The following is a 22,902-nucleotide window of genomic DNA, read 5'->3' on the forward strand; positions in this document are numbered from 1 at the left end:
TTCTAGTTACAGTAATCATGTAAATAGGTCTGTATACGGTCAAGGTGTTAGAAGCATCTGATTACAAAGACATCACTGAAGGACCAGTTCTGTGGTATAATCCAGACATAGGCCTCTGAAATCAAGCAGGCACAAGTTCCACTCTGGCCGTGCACCTGGGGCCTGCTTCCTGACCTTTCCTGGCCTCAGTTTCCTCATCTATAAATAGAGTGCTAGGACATAAGGTAGGTGTGAGGATTAAAATAAGATGATACATCTCATTTTAGGTGCCTGGTGCAAAAAAGTTATTTAAGATGTTTTTTGATGTAGACCGTGTTTGAAGTCTTTATTGAATTTGTTACAGTATTGCTTCTGTTTTTATGTTTTGGTGTAGAGGCATGTGGGATCCTATCTCTGCAATCACGGGTTGAACCCACACCCCTTTGCATTGGAAGCCACAATCTTAACCACTGGACTACCAGGGGAGTCCCTAAAAATAGTATTTTTAAAATTAGTCTTTATTGGAGTCTAGTTGATTTATAATGCTTCGTTAGTTTCAGGTGTACAGCAAAGTGAATGTTAAACATATATCCGCTCTTTTTTATATTCTTTTATAGATTCTTTAGGTCATTATAGACTGTTGAGTTCCCTGTGTTATACAGTAGGTTTTTATTAGTTGACACCAGTAGCCTAAGACCTCAGCACTACCATTTTTGCTGACCAGTAGGATAACTGGTATTAAAATTGTACAATTATTTTTAACCCCTCATCATCTCTGACAAGAAATCCCAATCAACATTTCATAAAAAAAAAAAAATAAGGAAATGTTGACCTCACCTAAGATTCTGAAAGTCAAACAACAGTAGCTGGAACATTACATATTTCTCTTTCCTTCTGTGTAGGAAACTGATGTGACAGCTTTATGTTGAAAAGACATTTTATATAGTATTTAAATCAAACCTCCCTTTACTGCCAAGAAACTCCCACGGGTCAGGGAGGACACTGCTGGGAATACAACTTCCCGTGGCTGTAACACCAGGAAGCACTGTGCATAGAGGATTGTTACAATGAAAGGGTCTCCAGGAGAAGTAATATAAAATGCAAGGAAGCTGCTGGAATCTCCAAATCAAGACAAGGCTACACAGCAGCCACCGATGGGCGGTTGTTTTCTGTTAAGGGAGAGCAGCCAAAATCAAAGGGTATTGTTTTTCATTTTCCCTGTGGAACCTTCAGCTGCAAATACTGTTTATACTCTTTGAAGACTGAACTGGTCGTAAGAAGCACACACACTCAACAGTGGTGAAATACACATAAAATTTGCCATCTTAACCGTCTTAAAGTGTACAGCCCTAAACACATTCACATTGTTTCTGCCACGTTCCTGCAAAACTGAGGCTCTGCCCCCACTAGACACTAACCCTGCCTCCGGCCCAGCCCGACACCCACCTGCTTCCCACCTGGGCCGCACGGGCCTCACTGATCTGGACTCACACGCGGCTCCATTTACGACCGAGCCTGCGGTCCTCGCCGCTCCCCCGCCCCGGGGGCGGCCAGGGACCCCACGCGGACACAGCCCCCATCCTCCGCACCCGGCGCCCCCCTCTGCTCCCGCCACAGCGCCGAGAAGCGGGAGCCCCGGCCTGTCTTCGGGATTCATCGGAGGCTCCCTGCGGCTTAGCTCTCGAGACCCGGGCCCCCGCCCGCACCGCTCTCCAGCCGCCGCTGGCCCTCCCTGATCTCCGGGATCCCCGAGAGCAGGGGCCCTCACGGGTGTGGGCCGGTGTAAGAACGCACACAGCAAACCCCAGTCCCCTCCAGCTGTCAGGCTGGCGGCCCCGAGGCCACCCCTCCGCGAGGGCGAGACGCCGGTCCCCGTTAGGCTAGAGCTGACACTCAGGGGAGACGCTCTGTGCCGGCGCCCCGGGAACCGCGCACACAGGTGGGCGAGGGGTCGCCTAGAAGCCCCGCGTCCCAGCTCAGCGCCCAGACCGCCCCGCGCATGCGTGCTCGGGGCGGAAGGGGGCGAACTCGGGGCGGCCGATGGCCGGGCGCATGCGTGCTCGGGGCGGAAGGGGGCGAACTCGGGGCGGCCGATGGCCGGGCGCATGCGTGCTCGCGGCGGTGCGCGCTCACGGGCTCCGGGAGACGCGGCGCATGCGCCCTCCCCGGCCGTCGTTTGCACCCACCATGGCGGCAACGCTGGGCGGTCGGGCCGCGCGGCAGCTGAGGCTCCTGCTCTCAGCGCTGAAGCCCGGGATCCAAGTCCCCCGGGCCGGACCCGCGGCCGCGTTCGGGTAATGGCGCCGCTCCCCTCCAGGGGCCCCCATAGCCTCGTCCGCGCGCTCGGGGCGGCGGGAAGGGGCCAGGGGCCAGGGGCCAGCGACCGGGCCGGGGCCGCGAGTGGGCCTTGCCCGTCAAGCCGTGACCCGGGCGCGGCCGCGGGGGCGCTGCGCTCGGCCTCGGTGGGGCGTCCGTGCGGACGGAGGCCAGGGAGGAGGAGCGCTTGAACCCCGGACCCTGGCTCCGGGGCCAGCCTGCGGTGTCCGCGCCGCGTCAGCCCTCGAGCCGCGGGCTGGACCTCGAGCTGGGACGTGCGGGAGACCCACCCGGGGGACCGGGAGATGCGGGCTCCTGGCCCGGCTCCCCGAGGGGTGCAGGCCGTGGAGACGCCCGAGAGTCTGCCTTTCTCTCCTCTTCCCACCCCCACACAGCTGAGGGAAGACAGCCCCAGGATGAACCTCTGACCCCCAGTCCCAGAGTGGGCGCCCCTGGTCCAAGTGACAGTGGCCTGTCATGGGGGCGCGCGCGGGGCGGTCGCTGCTCACTGCCGGCGGGTCAGTTCCGCTCCTGAGGAGGAAGGTGTCTGCGCACAAGCTTGGCGGGTACCTGGCCTTCAGAGCTTCACTGTGCTTGATGGGGAAGCGTCCATTCGGAAGGCATAAGAAGAGGTCTGACCAGCTTTCCGCTTTCATACTGTGATTTACTGGGTCTTGAATTTAGGATTTGCTGTTACCATTTTCGACCTACTAGATTTTCAGAACTGTTTTCATACAGATGGGAAAACAATGTCAGTGTCTGCAGTCTGTAAGCCCGCTGGAAAATGCCCATCTATCCGGTTTCCTGTTTACAGAAAGGGATTGAAATGAGGTTACTGTGATTGCACCAGTATCTGTTACTGTTGGTTAATGGTTGCAGGAAGGCCTCATCCACTTAGCAGTGCAGATCATTTGCCCTAAAATATCCCTGGGAAACAGGTTTCTCTGGATTTTGAACTGCCGTTTTGTAAATGCAGTTGAAATTGATGTGACCAAGGAAATGGCAACCCACTCCAGTATTCTTGCCTGGAGAATCCCGTGGACCCAGAAGCCTGGTAGGCTACAGTCCATGGGGTTGCAAAGAGTCAGACAGGACTGAGCGACTTCACTTTCACTTTCACTGTGATGGGCCAAACAAGCAGCGTGTTGATTTGTGTTGGTTAATCCCGAAACAAGAGTGCCGCTTGTGTAAGTAGGTGAGAGCACTCCTGTAAGACCGTGGCTTCAGAGCAGCGGGTGCCCCAACCCACAACTGAGTTGTGTTCCAGAAGCTTCTGTGTACGTCTGCCCTCTTCCACACCAAGCCTTTTCTACCTGAAGTTGTATGTTACGTGCAGTTACGGTATTAATAAGGAAGCCTAACAGCCCACCTGAAGACAGATGTCTTCCGGTTCAATCTGGGGATACTCTGCCTGAGGGAAAGAGAAGCACCAGTCCCTGCCTCTGTCCAGCAGTCAGGGTGAGTGCTGGCCTAGTGTCTAGCCCTGCAGGGGACTCCATTTGCAGTGCGGTTAAAGAAAAAGCATGTACACAATCAAGTTATGTGACCTTTCTGAGCCTCACGCCCTGCAAAAATTGTCCTCAGGATTTGAGACAGTGAATTTTAAAGGCCTGTCATTTCCAACTCTTTGCGACCCATGGACTGTAGCCCGCCAGGCTCCTCTGTCCTTGGAATTCCCCAGGCAAGAATACCGGAGTGGGTTGCCATTTCCTGCTCCAGGGAATCTTCCCAGCCCAGGGATCGAACCTGCGTCTCTTTCGTCTCCTCTATTGGCAGGCAGATTCTTTACCTCTGTGCCACCTGGGAAGCCCCCATACTAAGTAATTAGCAGTTACAATTAATAATACAAATATGAATATCTAGATAATAATACAATGTATGAAAGATGTAAAAATAAGTCATCAAAATTCATGTTTATGCAAGCTAATACTTTGATGTTGCTAATACTTCACTGTGGCTAACAGTCCCTTTAGAAAAAAATTTACAACCCATGGCTGATTCACGTCAATGTATGGCAGAAACCTCTACAATGTTGTAATTAGCTTCCAATTAAAATAAATTCATTTTAAAAAATAAATAGAAAAAATATACAAAGGAAATAGCTGAACATACAAGGTAGAGAGGATATGTTGGACTTTCAAAATGAGGACGTATCTGACGAGGCGGCTCCCGTTTTTATTTCTGAGCCAAATGTGACGTGCCGGTGCTTGCTTCGACTTTGCAAATTGCAAGCAGGGTCACTGGGGCCCGTGACCTAAACTCCTAACGCTCAGCAAGCAGGGTGACTGGGGCCCGTTACCTAAACTCTGAACACTCAGCTTCTCACTGGTAGTGTGCATCATCAGAGGACATTATCTAGTCTAGTAACTAAACTGACCAGCTAGTTCTGCTGGAGTTGCCTGCCGCAAACGGCTCTCTCTTGCCGGCCCTGCGGTCACCTCTCCCTCATTGGGGGGGTTTGCTGCTCTGTTGCCCCGCCCCCAACCCTCGCCGCTCACACACAGACCTGGTGTGTCCAGCCTCCCAGGAGGAGGGGCAGGACAGACATGAGACGGATGGCTTTCCAGACTGTTTAAAAAGGAGGCTGAATTTTTCTCTCCTCCGAAATGAATTAAGTATAACCTTTCTTATCCTTGGTTGTCTATTGGATTCTCTTGGGGAATTTAAAAAATGCAGATGCCTTGATCCCATCCCAGAGATTTTCATTTAGTGCAGCCTGGGCATCTGGAGATTTAAAGGTTTGCCAGAAGGTTAAAATTAAGCTTTCAACCCCCGCGCCGGGTATCGTGGGGGCAGGAAGTGGTCTCAGGTACGAGGGGGCTGCGTGGGCAGGCATGTTAGGGTGTGGAAAGCACGAACCTGTGTCTGCTGTGTGCGCCCCAGGCCTCCTGTCTCCGCAGCTTCTGTCAGCATATCAGTAGTTGGCAGACTGGTCTTCTCTGCCAACCCCTAGGCAGCATGGGTGCCCAGCACAAAGTAGGGGCTCTGGATGTACACGAATGGGTGAGTGATGCAGCAGCGTTTCAGAAAGCGGGCCTCCCGGGATCGTCCTGGGCAGCTGTAGCTTTTAACTCCTCAGGTGGTTCTAATGAACACCCCTGCTTAAGAACACCTAAGTTAGAGACGCGAGTAATAGGAGGGAGAAAGTGGTGGAGGAGTAAAGCCCCAGAGAAAGAGGTTCATTTTTGTTCTCTTAAGTTTTCTAACTTTTTCTGGGGCCTGACCGCCATCCAAGAGCCTTTTGATTTGCTGGAGGGAGAATGCAACTCATTGCAAGTGTATTGATGTGGAAAGTCATTCAATCAATATTTTTTAAAAGGAAACCTTTTTCTTACATTTAAGTCGATCTGCTTTTGCCCAGTTTTCTGTCCCCTGTGTCTCCAGCCTGGAGATGGAGGCGAGGTTCCGGGAGCCTCCGCTGCCCCGGGGGCACACCTGTCGCCCCTAGCCTGACCGTTGCTCCTCCTTGCTCACACTCCTGCTGGCCCAGCCTCACCTGCCTCACTCCAGGTGCATCCCTGACTCCTGGGCCCCGAGCGTGCCCGCTCTAGAAGCACCCTCCCCACCCCATTTTCTCTCCAGCATTTTGCCCATCTTGGAAGTTCATCTCAAAAGCCACTTCTCCACCCTTCTCCAGGTGCCTCTCTCCAGCCCCCACAGGGCCTCTCATCTCTGAAGCCACCTTCAAAGTCCTCTGCCTCAGCAACCCTCCCCTGACGCTGAGCACCCATCCACCCTGGTCTGGATGGCCTGGTTGTATCTCCGTGTGCTTAGGCATTGGGGAATCTACATGGATAGGGCAAAGCACAGGGAAGTGAGAGGCTTTGGGCAGCGGAGACGTGGGACAGACCACAAAAGGGAAGTCGGTGTGAGCCGGGCCCCAGGCGGCTCCCAGGCCTGAGAGCCCGCAGCTCCAGGTCGTGAAAGCCCCGGGGCTCGGAGATGGCGAGAGACGGCCGGGGGCGCGTCATATGTGACACCTTCCCTGTGCAGAACGCCTTCAGGAGACGTCCTTCACGCTGCAAGGCAGGGGCCCTGGAGAACCTTGCGGGCTCGAGCAGTAGCAGGAGCAGTCCCTGAGCTGCGCAAGCGCCGAGTGTCTTGTCTGGGGAGCCGCCTCGTTCCTGTGCTGGACAGAGTGACCACTTCTCTTCCTTCAAGACCCTCCCCTCCCAGAGGGTGTGCAGACACAGCTCTGCAGATGGCCGGGGGCAAAGGAAGCGTCAGTAAACCATTGTTTCCCGAGATGACTCTAGGAGCAGAGACTTGTGCGGTTTTATCTGGTCCTGGAGCTGTCCAAGGAGCAGGATGTTGATAACGAGTGACAGCAGGGTCCGTGAGGCTCAACCCGGCCCAGGGGTCCTGCGACGTCTCTCTGAATTGTGAGCCTGCAGTTAGGTCAGTCTCACTACCACCCAGGCCTGTGTGTTCTCTGACTCGCTGCGCCTGCCAGCATCTGTCTTGGTGTGCCTTCATGGCCCTCCCGCGTGTCACCGGCCGTCTGGGGAGCTGCTGGGAGGCTCTTAGAGCCTGAGGCCAGGCTGTGTGTGCGCTGTTCCTGGGTATCCCGGTGCAGTGGTCCTGGAGCTTCTGGGACAGTCACTTAGGGGTTGTCCAGCGCAGAGCCCCCAGGACAACACATGGTTAGATGCTGCAGCCTGGGCGGTCTTGGGCCAAGGAGAGTGCGGGGTGCCGGACTCTAGACACAGACCCGCTACTTAACAGTCCGTGCAGAGACATCTCCGCATCTTAAAAACCGGTCTGGCCACATCCGAGCAGACAGGCATTCTTGACCAGGGCGGCTGTCTAGAGAACAGAGAGGCCAGGGGCCAGAAGGTCAGCCTGTGGACCCCAAGACTGGCGTCACCCTTGGGATCACTGCCTGTGCAGCTGAGGGTCCGGGTGGCTCCTCCGGACCTGCCAGGGCCTCGAGGAGGGGCTCCAGGCTCTGTGCCGGCGCCCCGCCCACCTCGCCTCCCCCCCCCCCCCAGGGGGCCCTGCCTCCAGCTGCGGGGCTGTGGGCCTGTTGACGTCAGCAGGCCTGCCAGCGCTCCCGTGGGTGGGCCCGGAGCCGGAGCCGGTGCTGCATTGACCCGCCCTTGCTGTGTTCGGGAAACTGAAGTGCAGAGCCGGATGACCAAGGGCCGGGGAGGGTGCTGGGGCTGGCTGGCGCGCCAGCTCAGTCGCCCTCTGGGGTCGGGGCTTCTCTCTTGCAGCTCCTCCGTGACCTCCGCCAAGGCCGAGGTGAACGGCGTCCACCTGCACTACCTGCGGACCGGAGACGGAGAGCACACCGTCCTGCTGCTTCCGGGGATGCTGGGTGCGCGGGCTTCCGTGGCGTGCCCGGCGCGCTGCCCTCTGTGCTCGGCCCCCAGTCCCAGATGCCCGGGCTTGATAGGCAGCCTTAGTGCTTTGCTGAGGTGCTTTCTGTAACCTTTGTGCAGTCAACTTTAGGTGACCCAGAAAGCTGCCTTTCTTTAAAATCTTACCTGTTTCTGGCTGCGCTGGGTCTTCACTGCCGTGGGGCTCTTCTCGAATGCGGTGAGCGACGGCTGCTCTCTAGTTGTGCTTGGGCTCCCCCTTGTGGCGGCTTCTCTTGCCGAGCACAGGCTGGAGTTAGGGTTCACAGGCTTAGCTGCCAGTCAGCATGTGGGATCTTCCCGGCTCAGGGACCGAACCCGTGTCTTCTGCATTAGCAGGTAGGCTCCTTACCACTGAGCCAGCAGGGAAGCCCCGAAGATACCTTTCTGCTTTATGCGATTTTCATCCCTTTAAATACCCACTTTTCTCCACGGAAGTCCAGTGTAGTTTCCTGCAGCCTGAAAGTGAACGTCGCTCAGTCGCGTCTGACTCTGCGACCCCATGCACTATACAGTCCATGGAATTCTCCAGGCCAGAGTACTGGAGTGAGTAGCCTTTCCCTTCCCCAGGGGACCTTCCCAACCCAGGGATCAAACCCAGGCCTCCCGCATTGCAGGTGGATTTTTTACCAGCTGAGCCACCAGGGAAACCCCTTCCTACAGCCTGGGGATGACAAGTCAAGGAAGGGGTGGGGGAAGGCAGGCAATGAGTAGGTGACCAGCTGGCCCAGTTTGCCTGGAATTGAGGGGTTCCAGGATGTGAGACTTCTGCTGCTAAAAGTTGGACTGATCTCCCTGCTGTGTGTGACTGTGTATTCAGCTAAGGTAAGAGCAAAGAGCAAAGCTGGGCTTTCACAGCCTTTCTGAAGGTCAAAATTAGTTTTGGCGTGAACGGAGCGTGGTAAAGCCAGATGGATCACCATCGCCTCCTGCAGGTAGGAAGTTTAGGTGTAGAAAGTTCAGGAGGGGAGTTTCCAGTGATCCCAGAGCATCTCAAATTTGATTTTAAGGTTTCTGTGACTTTTATTTTTTATTTAGTTAAGTGATCCCATCATATACTTATTTCCTTATGATTTGCTGCTTTATCCTAAAAGTAAAGTGCTAACATTGTTCAGTCACATGATGGTTCCAGCTGATGAGGCCTCAGCTGATTGTTGCCGCTATTGAGGCATCTGTGTCCAGACAGTGTTTAGTATCTTTCCCTCGAGCTAGTGTAATAGAAGAGGACCTTTACTCCAGTGGTTGATCCGGAGCTAAAGCGATGAAGTTTGCCAGCGTAGATGGCCATTGGTTCAATATTGCTGTCATTATCCTGGTATAAAAAGCTTTTGGCAATTTTAATTTTTGCTTGTGTAAAACAGTAACCTGATTCAAAAATCAAACAGCAAGTTTCTCCCCTGAACTGCTGTCCCCCAGCACTCAGTTCCCCTCCCCAAGGGCAGCCAGTGTTGATGTGTTTCCTTCCCGGGTATCATATATCAGTAACTACTCTGTAAAGTAATTTTTTAAGGTTTTCATGTTCTTTGCACTGGTCTTCAGATATGTGCCAGAAAGCGTGTGTCTTGTTTCCGAAAGTGGTGTTGAGCTCCACTGCTGCCTTTTCCCACCTTCTGCCCCTCCTGCAGGGCGGTTCCCTGGAAGTCCTTCCAGTTCAGGGATCACGAGACCAGCCTCAGATGTCAGAGCAGTAGGCGTGCACTGAAATCCAGATTGCTCTTGGCTTGGGTTTTCTGGATGGTTTACCTGGTGTTGAAAAGGTACCTTTTGTCAGGGAGAGTGACACACTTGATGTTAAATGATCCTACAGAATCTTGAAAGACGTTTTCTAATAATCACCAGTTTGTGAAGCAAGGTGTGGCCAGAGCTGTGAGTCCTTAGAAACCCAGCAGAGCTGAGAAATGCGATGCTGACTTGCCCCTGGACCGGGCTTCTTGGGAGTCTGGCCTCCTACACTGTGTGCACCTCACTGGGCACCTCTGCCTGCCAGCCGAGTCCACCGCTGGCTTGAGAACACAGTTCTGCTTGCTAATATTCACATACTGTTGTCATGAAACACACTGATTTATTCCCTCCGTATCCTGCCCTCCATCATTTCCGAGTTTTAGTTTAATTTTCTGATTTCTAGTTATGACCAGAAAATAAAATCTCCAGGGCTGTTCTCATTAGCTTTGTAAAAGACGTCTGGGATTTTAGAATTTGGCTTTGAATAATTTGGATCAAATCTCATTAATGTGTCTACAGATACTATTAAGATCTCTCTCATCTGTAACAGTCATTTTAAAAAAAGAAAAAGTAACCCAGAAGTACGTTGTATCAGTAGGTTTATTTCTAGGCAGTTTCATGAGTCCTTTTTTTTTTTTTTTTTAATAGGATGGTTAAACTGAAAAGATATCAAGCGTGCTGGAATATTAATGATACAGGACCAAGGGAAGAACTGCGTCCTCCTCTGAGTAGCCACTAGGGAGAGGCGGGGGCAGGTCTGAGCTCCCTCGGGAGAGGAAGCTCCGGTTCCCTCTCTGCCAGGCTGCTTTGCTGGTTACAGATCTGCTGCTAATTTAACTAGAAACCGGTTACATTGTCCCCTGCTTCTTTTTGCTGTAGTGTGTTTGAAGCAATGACAGCGTTTCTTGGAGTGTAACCAGATGGCCACTTTTATTGATAGGCAGTGGAGAGACGGATTTTGGACCTCAGATTGAGAAGCTGAATAAGAAGCTCTTCACGGTGGTTGCCTGGGACCCCCGAGGATACGGACACTCCCGCCCCCCTGATCGGGACTTCCCAGTGGACTTCTTTGAGCGGGATGCAAAAGATGCTGTTGATCTGATGAAGGTGGGTCTCGGGGAGGAGCTCAGGGGAGGAAGGAGGCTGCTGTCTTCATTTTGCTTCTGCCTCCTGTTTCTTCAACTGTGCCTCCTGTGGGCATTCAAAGGGTTCAGAGAGATGCAAAGAGGAAAGTGCTTAGAGACACTGCTACCAGGCTTTGAGGCCCTTCTTTTCTGGGCAGCCTTGTTACGTATATAAATACTCAGTTTGTACTGATGGTATCCTTCTATGCCTAAAGGTTTTCCAGCTTACTGTTTCACTGGACAGTTTATCACAGAGATACTTCCCTGTTAATAAATACAACAGTTTATCACAGAGATACTTCCATGTTAATAAATACAGAGATACTTCAGTTTCTAATAGGCAGTATTCATTCCATTGTGTGGACACACTGTGTCTCAACTCCCCTGTCTTCTGATGGTGGATACATTATTTCTAAGCTGCTGCTGCTGCTGTGTGTGTGTGATTATACGGGAAGTGCAGTGAGCACGTGTGCATGGACATTGTGGCCCTTATCTGCCCTGTAAATAGTGCTGGTGTGGACTTTGTGGGCCTGCCCTGGTGCGTGTGCGTGTGCGTGAGTCCGTGCACGTTAGGAGATGACTTGCTGTGTGATGGGGGATGCAGGATGGGGCGAGCGCATGCCCCACAGGAGGCGCACCAGTTTACAGTCCCGTCGACAGTTGTCTCAGACACACAGTTAACTTACTTTCCCAGCCATCCAGTTTTTAACTGCTCGGGAGCATCTCTCGGGTGTACCCTCTGTCCGTTTACCCCGTCAAGCGCATTCTTGGAGCCTGGCCGACTCACCCAGAGGTTCAGTAGCACCCCCCGCCCTCACCGCTGTGTCTCCTCTGTCCCAGGCTTCCTCCTGGGGCCAGTTCTTCCCAAAGCTGCAGTCAGTGACTTGGCCAGAGGCAGTGGCTCCAGCCCTCCAGCAGCCCTCAGGAGGCCCTCTCCGATCTGCAGACCTGTCCTCAGCATCTTCACTCAGGCCTGTGTGGACGCACACACATTGTCACGACCAAGTAGAGCTGATTTCCGCTGTGTCCTCCGGGAGATGTGCACCCTGAAGATGTAGCTCCCTCCCGATTCAGAACAGTACTGGATGCTGTACGCATGCCTAGGCATCTGTGGCAGCGGCCTTCCCACCGCAGCAGACCGAGAGGAGACGTTTATGTCACGGATCGTGGGCTCCAGGGTGTCTCTCTGATGACCCAAGGACACGCCACAGCTGTGTCGATCCAGGCATCACTGATCTCGGGTTCTCTCCGCAGCTAGGAGCCCTAACCGTGCTGTGCGTTTTGCTGTGTTTGTCCAGACGCTGAAGTTTAAGAAGGTCTCTTTGCTGGGGTGGAGCGACGGGGGGATAACAGCCCTCATCGCGGCCGCACGGTACCCCTCGTATGTCAGCAAGATGGTCATCTGGGGGGCCAACGCCTACGTGACCGAGCAGGACACAGAGATTTACCAGGGTAGGTCCCTCTGCCCGGCCCTGCTTGGAGGTGTGTTGACAGGTGATGGAAATATGAAGCGTTCTCAGCAAAGTCGTCCACTTCAGGCTGCGTTTTAAAGTTTCCTGTTTCCAGAAGTGACACTCAGGAAAAGGCTGATAAGTCAGTATTTACATTTCCTGCTGTGCTGGTGACCCTCTGGGAAGGAGGGGGGTTGACATGAAGTGTAAGCTGCAGCCTCATCCAGGTACCCTGAGTGTGGAAGGGAACAGTGTACTCCGGTGGGAAACCTTAGTTTTGATGAAAATCTCTTGTGCTGTTCACACTTTCTGAGGTTGTCCTTCAGGCTTACTGTGAGGACTTTTAGAGACACAGAGCCGGGGCTGGCAGATGCAGCCCGCGGGCCTGGCCACGGCCTGTCTGTGTCCCGCTGAGGCTCCAGTGCACGCAGCCGGCACTGTGGGTGCCGGGGACTGGCTGGGGTCCCTGCCCAGGCCCTGTGCAGGCGGCTGGCTTGCCCTCCAGGCCCCCAGTCAGGGCATCCAGCTGCCAGCTCAGGAGCTGCTCGGCCCTCAGCAGCCACACCTGCCCTGGTGACCCCAGCCCCGCCCCGTGGCTGTCCCTCCTCTCCCAAACCATTTCCCCAGTTTGTCAGAGTTTAACAAAACACAAAAAACCCTCCTTGGGGGGTTCTCCTCACTGAGTGGGTGTCCACCACTTACTTCTGCTCCTCCTCCTCCTCCCCTGGCTTCCTCCCCCTCCCCTCCTCTCCCCTCCCCTCCTCCCCTCCCCCCTCCCCTCTCCTCCCCCTCTTCTCCCCTCCTCCTCCCCTCCCTCCCCCCTCCCCTCCCCTCCCCTCCTCTTCCCTCCCCTCCCCCTCGTCTCCCCTCCCCTCCCCCTCCTCTTCCCCTCCCTACCCTTTCAGGGACTGATTGAACTTTGTAGACTGAGTCTCCACTTCCCTGTTTTTATTCATCTCCATCTCAGCATTGCTGTGTGTAGGGTTCTGCATAATTTCTTAACCTTCTTCTTCCAATTTTCTAGTTGTTTCACTAGCTTTATAAAGATTCTGATCGCTCTGGTTTTTTGATTCGGGTAAGTCCAGTTCAGTTGCTCAGTCCTGTGTGACTCTTTGCGGCCCCATGAACCGCAGCCGGCCAGGCCTCCCTGTCCCTCACCAACTCCTGGAGTCTACCCAAACCCATGCCCATTCAGTCGGTGATGCCATCCAACCATCTCATCCTCTGTTGTCCCCTTCTCCTCCTGCCCTCAATCTTTCCCAGCATCAGGGTCTTTTCCAGTGAGTCAGCTCATCGCATCAGGTGGCCAAAGTGTTGAAGTTTCAGCTTTAGCATCAGTCCTACCAATGAACACCCAGGACCGATCTCCTCTAGGGATGGACTAGTTTGATCTCCTTGCAATCCAAGGGACTCTCAAGAGTCTTCTCCAACACCACAGTTCAAAAGCATCAATTCTTCTGCGCTCAGCTTTCTTTATAGTCCAACTCTCACATCCATACATGACCACTGGAAAAACCATAGCTTTGACTAGATGGTTTTTTGATTAGCAGCAAATAATTGCTTACCCTTAATCTGAAAAAATTTTGGGCTCCAAAATCACTGCAGATGTTGATTGCAGCCATGAAATTAAAAGACGCTTACTCCTTGGAAGAAAAGTTATGACCAACCTAGATAGCATATTCAAAAGCAGAGACATTACTTTGCCGACTAAGGTCCGTCTAGTCAAGGCTATGGTTTTTCCTGTGGTCATGTATGGATGTGAGAGTTGGACTGTGAAGAAAACTGAGTGCCGAAAAATTGATGCTTTTGAACTGTGGTGTTGGAGAAGACTCTTGAGAGTCCCTTGGATTGCAAGGATATCCAACCAGTCCATTCTAAAGGAGATCAGCCCTGGATATTCTTTGGAAGGAATGATGCTAAAGCTGAAACTCCACCTCATGCAAAGAGCTTACTCATTGGAAAAGACTCTGATTCTGGGAGGGATTGGGGGCAGGAGGAGAAGGGGACGACAGAGGATGAGATGGCTGGATGGCATCACCGACTCAATGGATGTGAGTTTGAGTGAACTCCGGGAGTTGGTGATGGACAGGGAGGCCTGGCGAGCTGCGATTCATGGAGTCGCAAAGAGTTGACGACTGAGTGACTGAACTGAACTGAAAACTGAAAAAAAACAAAATAAATGGTGAGCATAAACTGAGAATGCTTTCCTAAAGAGCTGTCCACTTGCTGCCCCTGGGAACCACTGATGGTGCCAGGGGAGGCCCAGTTTCATCCCCAGTTCAGCCGTGTCCGCCCTCCCCCGGCAAACAGTCGCTCTTCCTCAAGGCAGCCCTGCATTCTAGCGGTCACGCCAGTCTGCTGTGTTTTCAGGGCTCCTGCCTTTTATGCACACACACGCACGCACTCGTACTCCTTTTCATCAACCACTGCAGACTTCAGCGATGCAGCAGAAATTATATGTTATGAAAGAGCGCCTTGTTCATGGCAGGAGGGCCTGCGGCGGGTGTGGTCCGCTCCATGGCCAAGGGCAGAGCCATGGGTCCTGCGCCAGCTGTCCACATGCCCGCTCTCCCCTCTCCGTCCTCCCCTGCCGCCTATTCTCCCCTCCCAGTCCCGCCCCCCGCGCTCCCCTCCCCCCCATGCTCCCCTTCCCCCACTCCCCCTCCCCCCTCCACTCCCCCCTCCCCCCTCCACTCCCCCCTCCCCCCCAGCGCTCCCCTCTCCTTCCTCCTCCTCCGTGCTCCCCTCCCCGCCCTCCGAGCTCCCCTCCCAGTCCTCCCCCCCACGCTCCCCTCCCCCTCTGCTCCCCCTCCCCCCTCTGCTCCCCCTCCCCCCCAGCACTCCCCTCTCCTCCCCAGCGCTCCCCTTTCCTTCTTCCTCCTCCGTGCTCCCGTCCCCGCACCCCCCCCCGCGCTCCCCTCCCCTCTCCGCTCCCCCCTCCCCCCCTCTGCTCCCCCTCCCCCCCAGCGCTCCCCTCTCCTTCTTCCTCCACCGTGCTCCCCTCCCCCGCCCCCCTCCCTGCTCCCTCCCTGCTCCCTCCCTCCTCCTCCCCTCCCCGTCTTTCTCTGGCTCTCCCTCCTGCACCACTCGCTCCTTCCCCCTCTACTTTTCAGGCTGCTTCTCTGCATCCCCCCTCCCATCCGAAGTCTCCTCAGTTCCGCCCAGAGCAGTTCAGCGTCCTCAGCCTCTGGAGTCAACCCCAGCACCCATCTGCAGGGTAGGGGAGCAGGAGGAGAACGGCAGGCACTCTCTGCTGGGCCGCCTGCCCCGGGCAGCAGTTGGAGCAGCCCACTCATCTCGCCACCCCGCGCGCGCTGGGCCTCCAGGTGCCTGGCCCTGTCCCAGCCACCACAGGGGCAGCCACCTGAGCCCTGCCTTCCTGTCTTCAGGGCGGGTCATGCAGACGCAGCTCTGTACCTGAGGGGCGCGGTGAGCACTGTTCACTGCGCTCAGGAGCATCAGACTCTCCACAGAGTCACCGTGTTTTAAAGGAAAATGGAAAAACTGGGAAAGGGATTGAATTCGCTTATCCATTCAGAAGCCATTTCCTTTCTGATCAGAGTCCTCTGTGAGACAGTTAGTAGCTGGAATTTCTCCAGCGTTAGAACTTGGAGCAAATGATTTTATGCATTTCTCAGTGTATGTAAATGCAATTCAGAAAAACTCTTGTAAGTAATCTCATTTTTACTCTGCTGACTCCAGTTAGGGGAATACCCGCTTCTGTCTTATACCTTTAATGGAAGCCATTACTTTAGATCTGATTTCGTTCCCTCGGTCAGAATCTGCTGGTGCCCAAGGGCCATCGTGGGGGACAGAACGCGGCGGAACCCTGACACAGCGCTCAGCATTCACCCTGGATGCAGAAGCCGTGACCGTGCTGGGCAGCGGCACGGGGGGCTGGGGAAGGCCTGGCCGGCTGGGGTGGAGCCTGGCGAGCCACATGGAGAAGGGGCAGCTTGCCCACCAACAGAGCAGCCAGCGCCACGGCTCCAGGCGCACTGCGCTTGGGGTTTTCACAGACGAGTTCTGGTCTGAGACTAAACCCATCCTTGCGCACACGTCTGTCTGTCTTCCAGGCATCCGGGATGTTTCTAAGTGGAGTGAGAGGACGAGAAAGCCTCTGGAAGCCCTCTATGGATTCGACTACTTTGCCAGGACCTGTGAAAAGTGGGTGGATGGCATAGAGCAATTTAAGCATCTTCCAGACGGTAGGTCACACAAGCCACTTAACGGTCCTTTTGCAGGTTAGAGAGGCCAAGTGAGTTCCCCTGATGCTTGAGAGTTCCTCAGGGATTGACACGCTCGCCCACCATCCTTCCACACTGACGCGTGAGCAGAGGGTGATCGTGTACAAAGGCAAGCTCTTGTGCCGCACACCCTCCTGGCATCAGAGACAGACGTGTACGGAGTTCACGTTGTTGAGTCTTGTAGCATGCTGGTCTTTTCCCCTTTGTCTCCAGAAGTCTCACATGCTCTTCTAACTCCAGGATGGTCACTCAAAAACAAACAGTGGCCACATAGACATCCCCCTTTTCACATCTGAAGGCATCAGCCCACTGCTACCTCTGTTACCGACAGGAGAGGAGCGGGGGGGGGGTCTCTGTCATGACCTTCGGCCCCAGTGGAGTCAGGACAAGGAAAAGGGTATTCAGCCCTTTCCCATCTTCAGAGCGACGCTGTGTCACTTTGGCCGTGACAGGTGTGTTCCAGTAACAAGAACTGGCACCCCTGAGAGAAGCCCTGAATTAAAGTCTGTTCTTAGAGCTGTTTTCATTTGTAATCTCTCATTTTTCTAATTGCCAAAAGAACAGAAAGTAGGTGGGCTCTGACCTTGAAACACATCAGTTACCAAACAGTTATGATTCAGGGCCCAGTTTCGTCTCCTCAGTAGCCACTTCCAGAATGAGTCATGTCAGAACTTTCATAATGAGAAGGACGTTTGCAAATGTTTCTATTTTGCTGTAAGTTCAAAACAAGTATATCCTGTTCAAACACAGTATCCACCCATAGAAACAGGCCCTTGAAATATGTTTCAGGAGGCTGGAAAGACAAGCCACAGGCTGGAGTGACTGTTTCCCGAAGGACGGGGGCCCGGGGCTTGTGGGGTCTTCGTTCCCCAACCTGGGATGGAACTGCCCTGCAGTGGAGGCGCAGAGTCCTAACCTCTGGACCGTCAGGGAAGTCCCTGCAAAACACTCTTAAAAGTGAACAGTAAGAAAACAGCCTAATTAAAATGCAGACCAAACAGTGAGATCCCGCTACACACCTCTTAGAACAGCTGCTCAGAGGAATTGTAGGGCAGTGAAAGCACTCTGTGTGGTATCATGGTGCCGTATCCGTGTCATCCCGCGGCTGTCCAAACCCACAGCGTGAGAACCGCGGACGCGGGGTGGTGATGACGTGTCTGTTGTAGCAGACGCCTGATGGGGGTGTTGGTGACGGGGGAGGCGAGGAGACAGGCTGTGTGCCCGTGCCTGCCTTGCAATTCTGCCGTAAACCTGAAACTAAAAAATGAGGTCTGCTGCCAAAGAGAAAGGGAGGGAGAAAGTGTCCCGGAGAATCCAGCATCGCGAGTCATCTTCCAGCAAGGCTGTCAGGAGACAGCCTCTCCCCCCACAGGGCCGGCTCCGTGCATCGGGCCCCTTGGCCCGTCCTCGGGGTTGTGGCCGCTCAGCGTAGCATGGGGACGCGTCGCAGGTTTGGTGTCAGACAGGACCGGTGTGTGCTCTGGCTTTGCCATGTGGCTGCCGTCCGAGCGGATTCAGGGAAACGGTAGGTTGGAACCCGGAGCCCGGCCTGTGCCTTGCAGTCCAAGAATGCCGTCATCCCTCGGGGCAGGGCGGTTGGGGTGCAGGCGGGGTGGAAGGCAGCTTCCGTCCTGCTGAAGCTGTGGCTTCGCTGTGAGGAACACAGAATTGGAAGGCCGGCGGGGGCCCCTGTATTTCAAGGGAGAAGCTTTTCAGGTGCCCCAAGTAATATGAAGACTTGCAGGTTTTTTTGTTCAACTGCTGTTTTATATGAATTATGAATCTTAATCAGCCAGGACTCCATGTTCACTAGTAGAGCTTAAAGGAAAAAGGCCAGGAGAGACAAAGAAAAGGAAACCTGGAGATTGTCGGAGCTGGAAGCACTCAGGCCGTCTGACCCAGGCCAGGCGCTGGCGGGCTGGGGGTCTGCCCCCCGCCCCAGGAGGGCCTCAGAAGAGCTGTCTCATGTCTTGCAGGGAGCATCTGTCTGGACCTGCTCCCCCTGGTCCAGTGTCCCACCTTAATTGTGCACGGCGAGAAGGATCCCCTGGTCCCACGTTTCCATGCCGACTTCTTACACAGACATGTGAGAGGGTCACGGTGAGTCCAGCTGCAGCCAGAGCTCTGCCCCAGTGCCTTGGGACGCAAGTGGGAGGCACTGCAGGAGGCGAGGGCTGAGGGCTGGGCTTTCAGGGTGTACCCCGCCCCATTTGGGAACAGAGGGGCCCAGGGGCCCTGGGTTTTGGCAGCGGGATCAGGGGCTCCCGCCCTGGTGGCATCAAGCCGAACAGCCGTCCATCCCTCGGGAGCTCTCACTGTAGAAGCGCCGCCAGCCCAGAAAGTCTGTAGAATCAAGACGAGGAGGCAGATCACCTGCCCCTTGCCGTCCACGTAAACGCTCCCGCTCTGGGCACTGTTGTGTGCCCCTCCTTTCCTGGCATGTTTTAACGTAGACGCAGTCCTATTCTGTCTTCAACTTTGATTCCTGCTTTTTTCCTGCCTAAAATGATGGTGAACACTTTTCCCGTTAAGCCTTAAACATGTACACCTCAGAGAAGAACCTGTTCTCAGAACCACGGGAGAGCAGGGCCTGCCCGCCGCCCCGGGCACGCTGGAGGGCCTAACGAAATGTGTCAGCGGAGTCTGGCCTCCAGTCTCACTCATTTCTGTTTGGAGCAGAAGTTTATCATTTAAATACTCGGCCTGACGTGAGAGCCAGCTTCTGCTGGCACTTACTTCAGGATGAAAATTCCACATTGAATAAACCTGACGTTTCCCTGCTAACGCAGCGACACACACCGTGAAGGAGAAAGTAGTGTCTGGCCAGGAGGTCGGGTCCACAGTAAACACCCAGGGAACCTTGACCCGTTGAGAGCCTGTGCATTCACTCCAGAGATGCTGTCATTGCCCGGGACGCCTTTGGAATTGTATAGAATTCTTTTGAAATTGGCCTCATTCTCAGTGACCTAAGAACATGCTCCTCCCCACCGACGTGAGCCACTTCCAGTGCCCACCGCAGGCCAGCCCGCCGGGAACGCCCCTGAGCTGCGAGTAGACTCAGACACAGTCCCTCCACTTCCTAATTGTGCTGTTTATTCCACAAGAGATTTTAACAAACAGATTTCTTGGACAGTTTATAAATGTGGGCAACATGCTTCTTATCCTGCAATAAAATATCACTAGTATAAACTTGTATAATTTCTGTTTCCAAACAGCATTTCAAATTTCAGAAGGCATCTTATTTTACTATGATGTTTAATTATACTTTACCGCAAAATCATGGAAAAAAATATTGTCCCCATTTTACAGATGGGGTAAAATCAAGGCTGAGACATGTTAGGTCATCTTCCAAGGTTGCATAGCTAGTAAATGACAAGTCCTGGATCTTTTTTTTCCCCTCCCCCAACACAACTGCCTCACACTCTTATTTTAATATGATGGTGAGAGGCCTGAATCACGTACTTTCTGACCTGGTTAAGTGTCTTCTGTCTTCAGAAATGACAAGTTTTTGCACACTGACGCTCATAATAAACGACGTGTGTTCTCTTAGAGAGTCAAGTTCAATAAAAGTCTGCAAGAAAGTTTAATTTAGGAATTCTGTTCCAGACCCATCTCCTAGCAACTGAATACATCAATATGGGAGAAAAATATTCCCTCACCGCTCAGATGTTAATGGTTTCAGTACATTCGTTTATGGAAGGTCGTTTTCTCAGAGCAGGATTCTTTGGAACAGTTGAGTCAAGAGGAAAGTGTTGCTGCGATGATTGTCTGAAACTGGCTGGCATATTAGGCTTGCACCCTTCTGCTGCCAGGAGCGCCCTGTAGGTTGGGCAAGAAGCTAAAACACGGTGGTTAATTTTGGACCCACAGAAGGAAGGTTGATTCCTTGAGCACCAAGGTCCTCCTCCGACTGTGCTCACAGGCCTTCTGACCCCTAGGGAGCCTCTTAAGTGCAGGGTGGTTCCCATGAACTTGGGGCTTCATTTCCTTGCCAGAAACAATTAAAGACACAGTCTGTCCCCGCAAAGATTTTACCTGCAAATAGTTATCAGGTACGAAACAAATGCTTTGTCTCCTGGAACTGCACCCAGAAACAGTCGTGTGTATTTCTGTATCCGTTTCCCAGTGGGCTCGGTGGTGGCTGCCATCCCTCCCTGCTGTCTTCTTGCGGAATGAAGGGGGACGTATGTGCACATCTGAGACGAACAGAGACTCAGCACAGAGTAGCCGCCTCTGCGGACGGGATGCTGGTGTGGGCGCAGGGGGTCAGGGCCCGAGGCAGCCGAGGGGAGCACGGTGGTCGGTCAGCGGCGCCCTCGGGCCTGCTGGTGCTCTTTGCTGAGACCGAGCTCGCTACCGGAGGAGCACAGACCACACCGCGGCTGAGTGGACAGATTCGTAGCTGGTGTCGCTGCTTCCTGCTTGGGGATCTCCACAAAGCACGGAAGAGGGCTGGCCCCCTCAAAGTGGGGCTCCACGTCAAGGTCTAGCTCAGTCCACGCTGGAAGGCCCGGGGCAGCCCAGTGCCCCCTTGCCTGCCAGCGTCCTCGGCGGCTGGCTCTTTCTGTCCCTTGAGGGTAGAGGCCGTGAGCGTCCTGCGAGCCCTGTCCCTCTAGAGGGCCGCTCGCCCTTCTCTTCTGAGCAGCACTGACCTTGACTGGGGAAGGCCTAGGCTACTGCTGATGGCATTACTAACCTTCCCCAGGGGCTCAGAAAGATACCAACCACAGATACTCCTCTGTCAAGCTGGTGATCTTGACAGCCTGGATACCCCCTCACCGCCCCCCCCCCCCCCGCCCCACGTGGTCAGTTGCCAGAGACCCGGCATCGCCTAGGGACAGCTCTGTTCCGAGCTCCCCCCCTGCCCGTTCACTGAGGTCCTGGAGCTCCCAGCCCCCTGCTGTGGGAAGCAGAGAAGCAGGCGATGTAACTGGCATTCTGCCTGAATATGGTCCTTTTAACATCCGGTGACAGTGGACAGAGCAAGTCAGACCTGCGTGTATATCCTGGAACCTTTGTTTAAAACTCTTTATGTCTGCACTGTTTTAGGCAGTAAGTAACGCAGTTTAGAACTCAGAGAAGCCTGCCTTTATTAAAGAAATTGCATACCATCCACATCTGAGGAGCCCCGTTGAAAGGAAGCACCTCTTGAAGGGGGCGCGGTATCCTGAGGGCCGCAGATCCAGGCGGGGGGGCCGGCACCCCTAGCCTCAGGGAGGCACTGCCCTGCGTGGGGCCGGCCGTGTGCAGACTTACCCAGTCCTCCAGCACCCAGGGCAGCCTGGGGGCTTCAGCAGCAGGCCTGCTCAGGCGGTGCCTTCTGACGGGTTTTCCCACTACGCAGATATTCCAGAAGCTCCAGTCCGGTGGATTCTGGACCATCTTTCTAATCCTGTCTTAAAACCAGTCGTACTAAAATGCTTTTTCCCCTAGGTAACCACCAGGTTGCACGTCCTCCTCTCAGTCAGGTTTCCAGTCAAACCACCCCTTACCTGACTCAGCCGCAAGTGCAGCGCGTGCACTCCTTGGCTGTTGGGGCAGCCTCGGGCTCTCGCTCCCGAGTCTCTGTTCTGGGGCCTCCCCTTAAGATGGACTCACCCTTTCTGCTGATGGAGGTCGCAGGGGAGAGAAGACAGGGCAGTTGCTCAGTGAGGTTTCCCTGAGACGTCAGGGAGGGGGCCGGGTTTTCTGACGATCGCCACTAACCACCAGCATTTCCTTCAGGTTCCATCTGATGCCGGAAGGCAAGCACAACCTGCACCTACGCTTCGCAGACGAATTCAACAAGCTGGCGGAAGACTTCCTCCAGTGACCATGTCCCAGGATGCGTGGTCTGGCGAGGTCTGGGCGTGCGGGCCCGCCCTCCGCTCAGCTGCCTGCCAGGCTCCCTGTGCTTCCCCCGACTGCTCCTCATGCAGTACCACTGAGGACATAGCATCCTCTTTCATAGCTGCAGAGCTTGAATCTGACCTTTTCATACTGGGGTTTTCTTCCATTGCCTTAAATAAATCCCGTCGTGATTTACTTTACTTTCAGGTAAGGGTAAGCGTGTGTCGTGTTCGTGACTGCTGCTCTTAAGACGCCCGAATGCACGTGCTGCCTTCTGTCGGAGGGCTGCAGGCGTGCACTGGCCTCTGCGGCCATCACATTGTCCAGAGAGGTGGGGCAGCTGAAAGCGGCCCCCGCCCAGGGCCCTGGATTCCATGTGTTCACGGGGCTGCTGGGATCAGAGCAGACCAGGGAGGAAGGCCAGCATGGTGCCCTGCTCTCTCCCTACACACTCCTGGCTGCTAGTCCCTGGATGCTCTGGGCTAGTGGAGATAAATTTGCCTGCTTGCCTCTCTCCCTGGTGTCTCAGATGGTAAAGAATTCACCTTCAATGCAGGAGAGACCCAAGTTAAATTTCTGGTTTGGGAAGATCCCCTGGAGAAGGGAATGGCAACCTATTCCAGTATTCTTGCCTGGGAAATCCCGAGAACAGAGGAGCCTGGTGAGCTACAGTCCATGGGGTCGCAGAGAGTCAGACATGACCGAGTGACTTAACACTTTGAGTACTTGCCTCTCTCTACTAAAAGAGCAGAAAGGCTATTCATAAAAAATATGAAAATAAAAATCCCATTAAAAGTTACTAAACCCAGAAACATACTTGGAAAGGAACCATTCAGTGAAAGAATAAAAATTATTTGCAATAAAGAGAGACCGC

General features: G+C 54.1%; 1 protein-coding gene across 7 annotated transcripts; it reads left to right on the forward strand.

Moving 5' to 3' along the window:
* On the forward strand, nt 2,115-22,236 carry BPHL (biphenyl hydrolase like). Of its 7 annotated transcripts, XM_018038946.1 has the most exons (9): nt 2,115-2,273; nt 2,691-2,927; nt 7,512-7,615; nt 7,995-8,201; nt 10,318-10,484; nt 11,800-11,953; nt 16,029-16,160; nt 18,176-18,299; nt 21,924-22,236. In XM_018038946.1, exons 2-9 carry the CDS (start codon nt 2,773-2,775, stop codon nt 22,009-22,011), a joined length of 1,131 nt encoding a protein of 376 aa, XP_017894435.1. In that variant the 5' UTR covers nt 2,115-2,273; nt 2,691-2,772; the 3' UTR covers nt 22,012-22,236. The 7 variants fall into 7 exon arrangements, with proteins under 7 accessions (XP_017894435.1, XP_017894436.1, XP_017894439.1 ...); XM_018038947.1 differs by lacking the exon at nt 2,691-2,927 and having other exon boundaries at nt 2,119-2,273; XM_018038948.1 differs by lacking the exon at nt 2,115-2,273 and having other exon boundaries at nt 2,353-2,927; nt 8,094-8,201.

This window comes from Capra hircus, chromosome 23, assembly GCF_001704415.2.
Source record: "Capra hircus breed San Clemente chromosome 23, ASM170441v1, whole genome shotgun sequence".
Classification (NCBI taxonomy): domain Eukaryota; kingdom Metazoa; phylum Chordata; class Mammalia; order Artiodactyla; family Bovidae; genus Capra; species Capra hircus.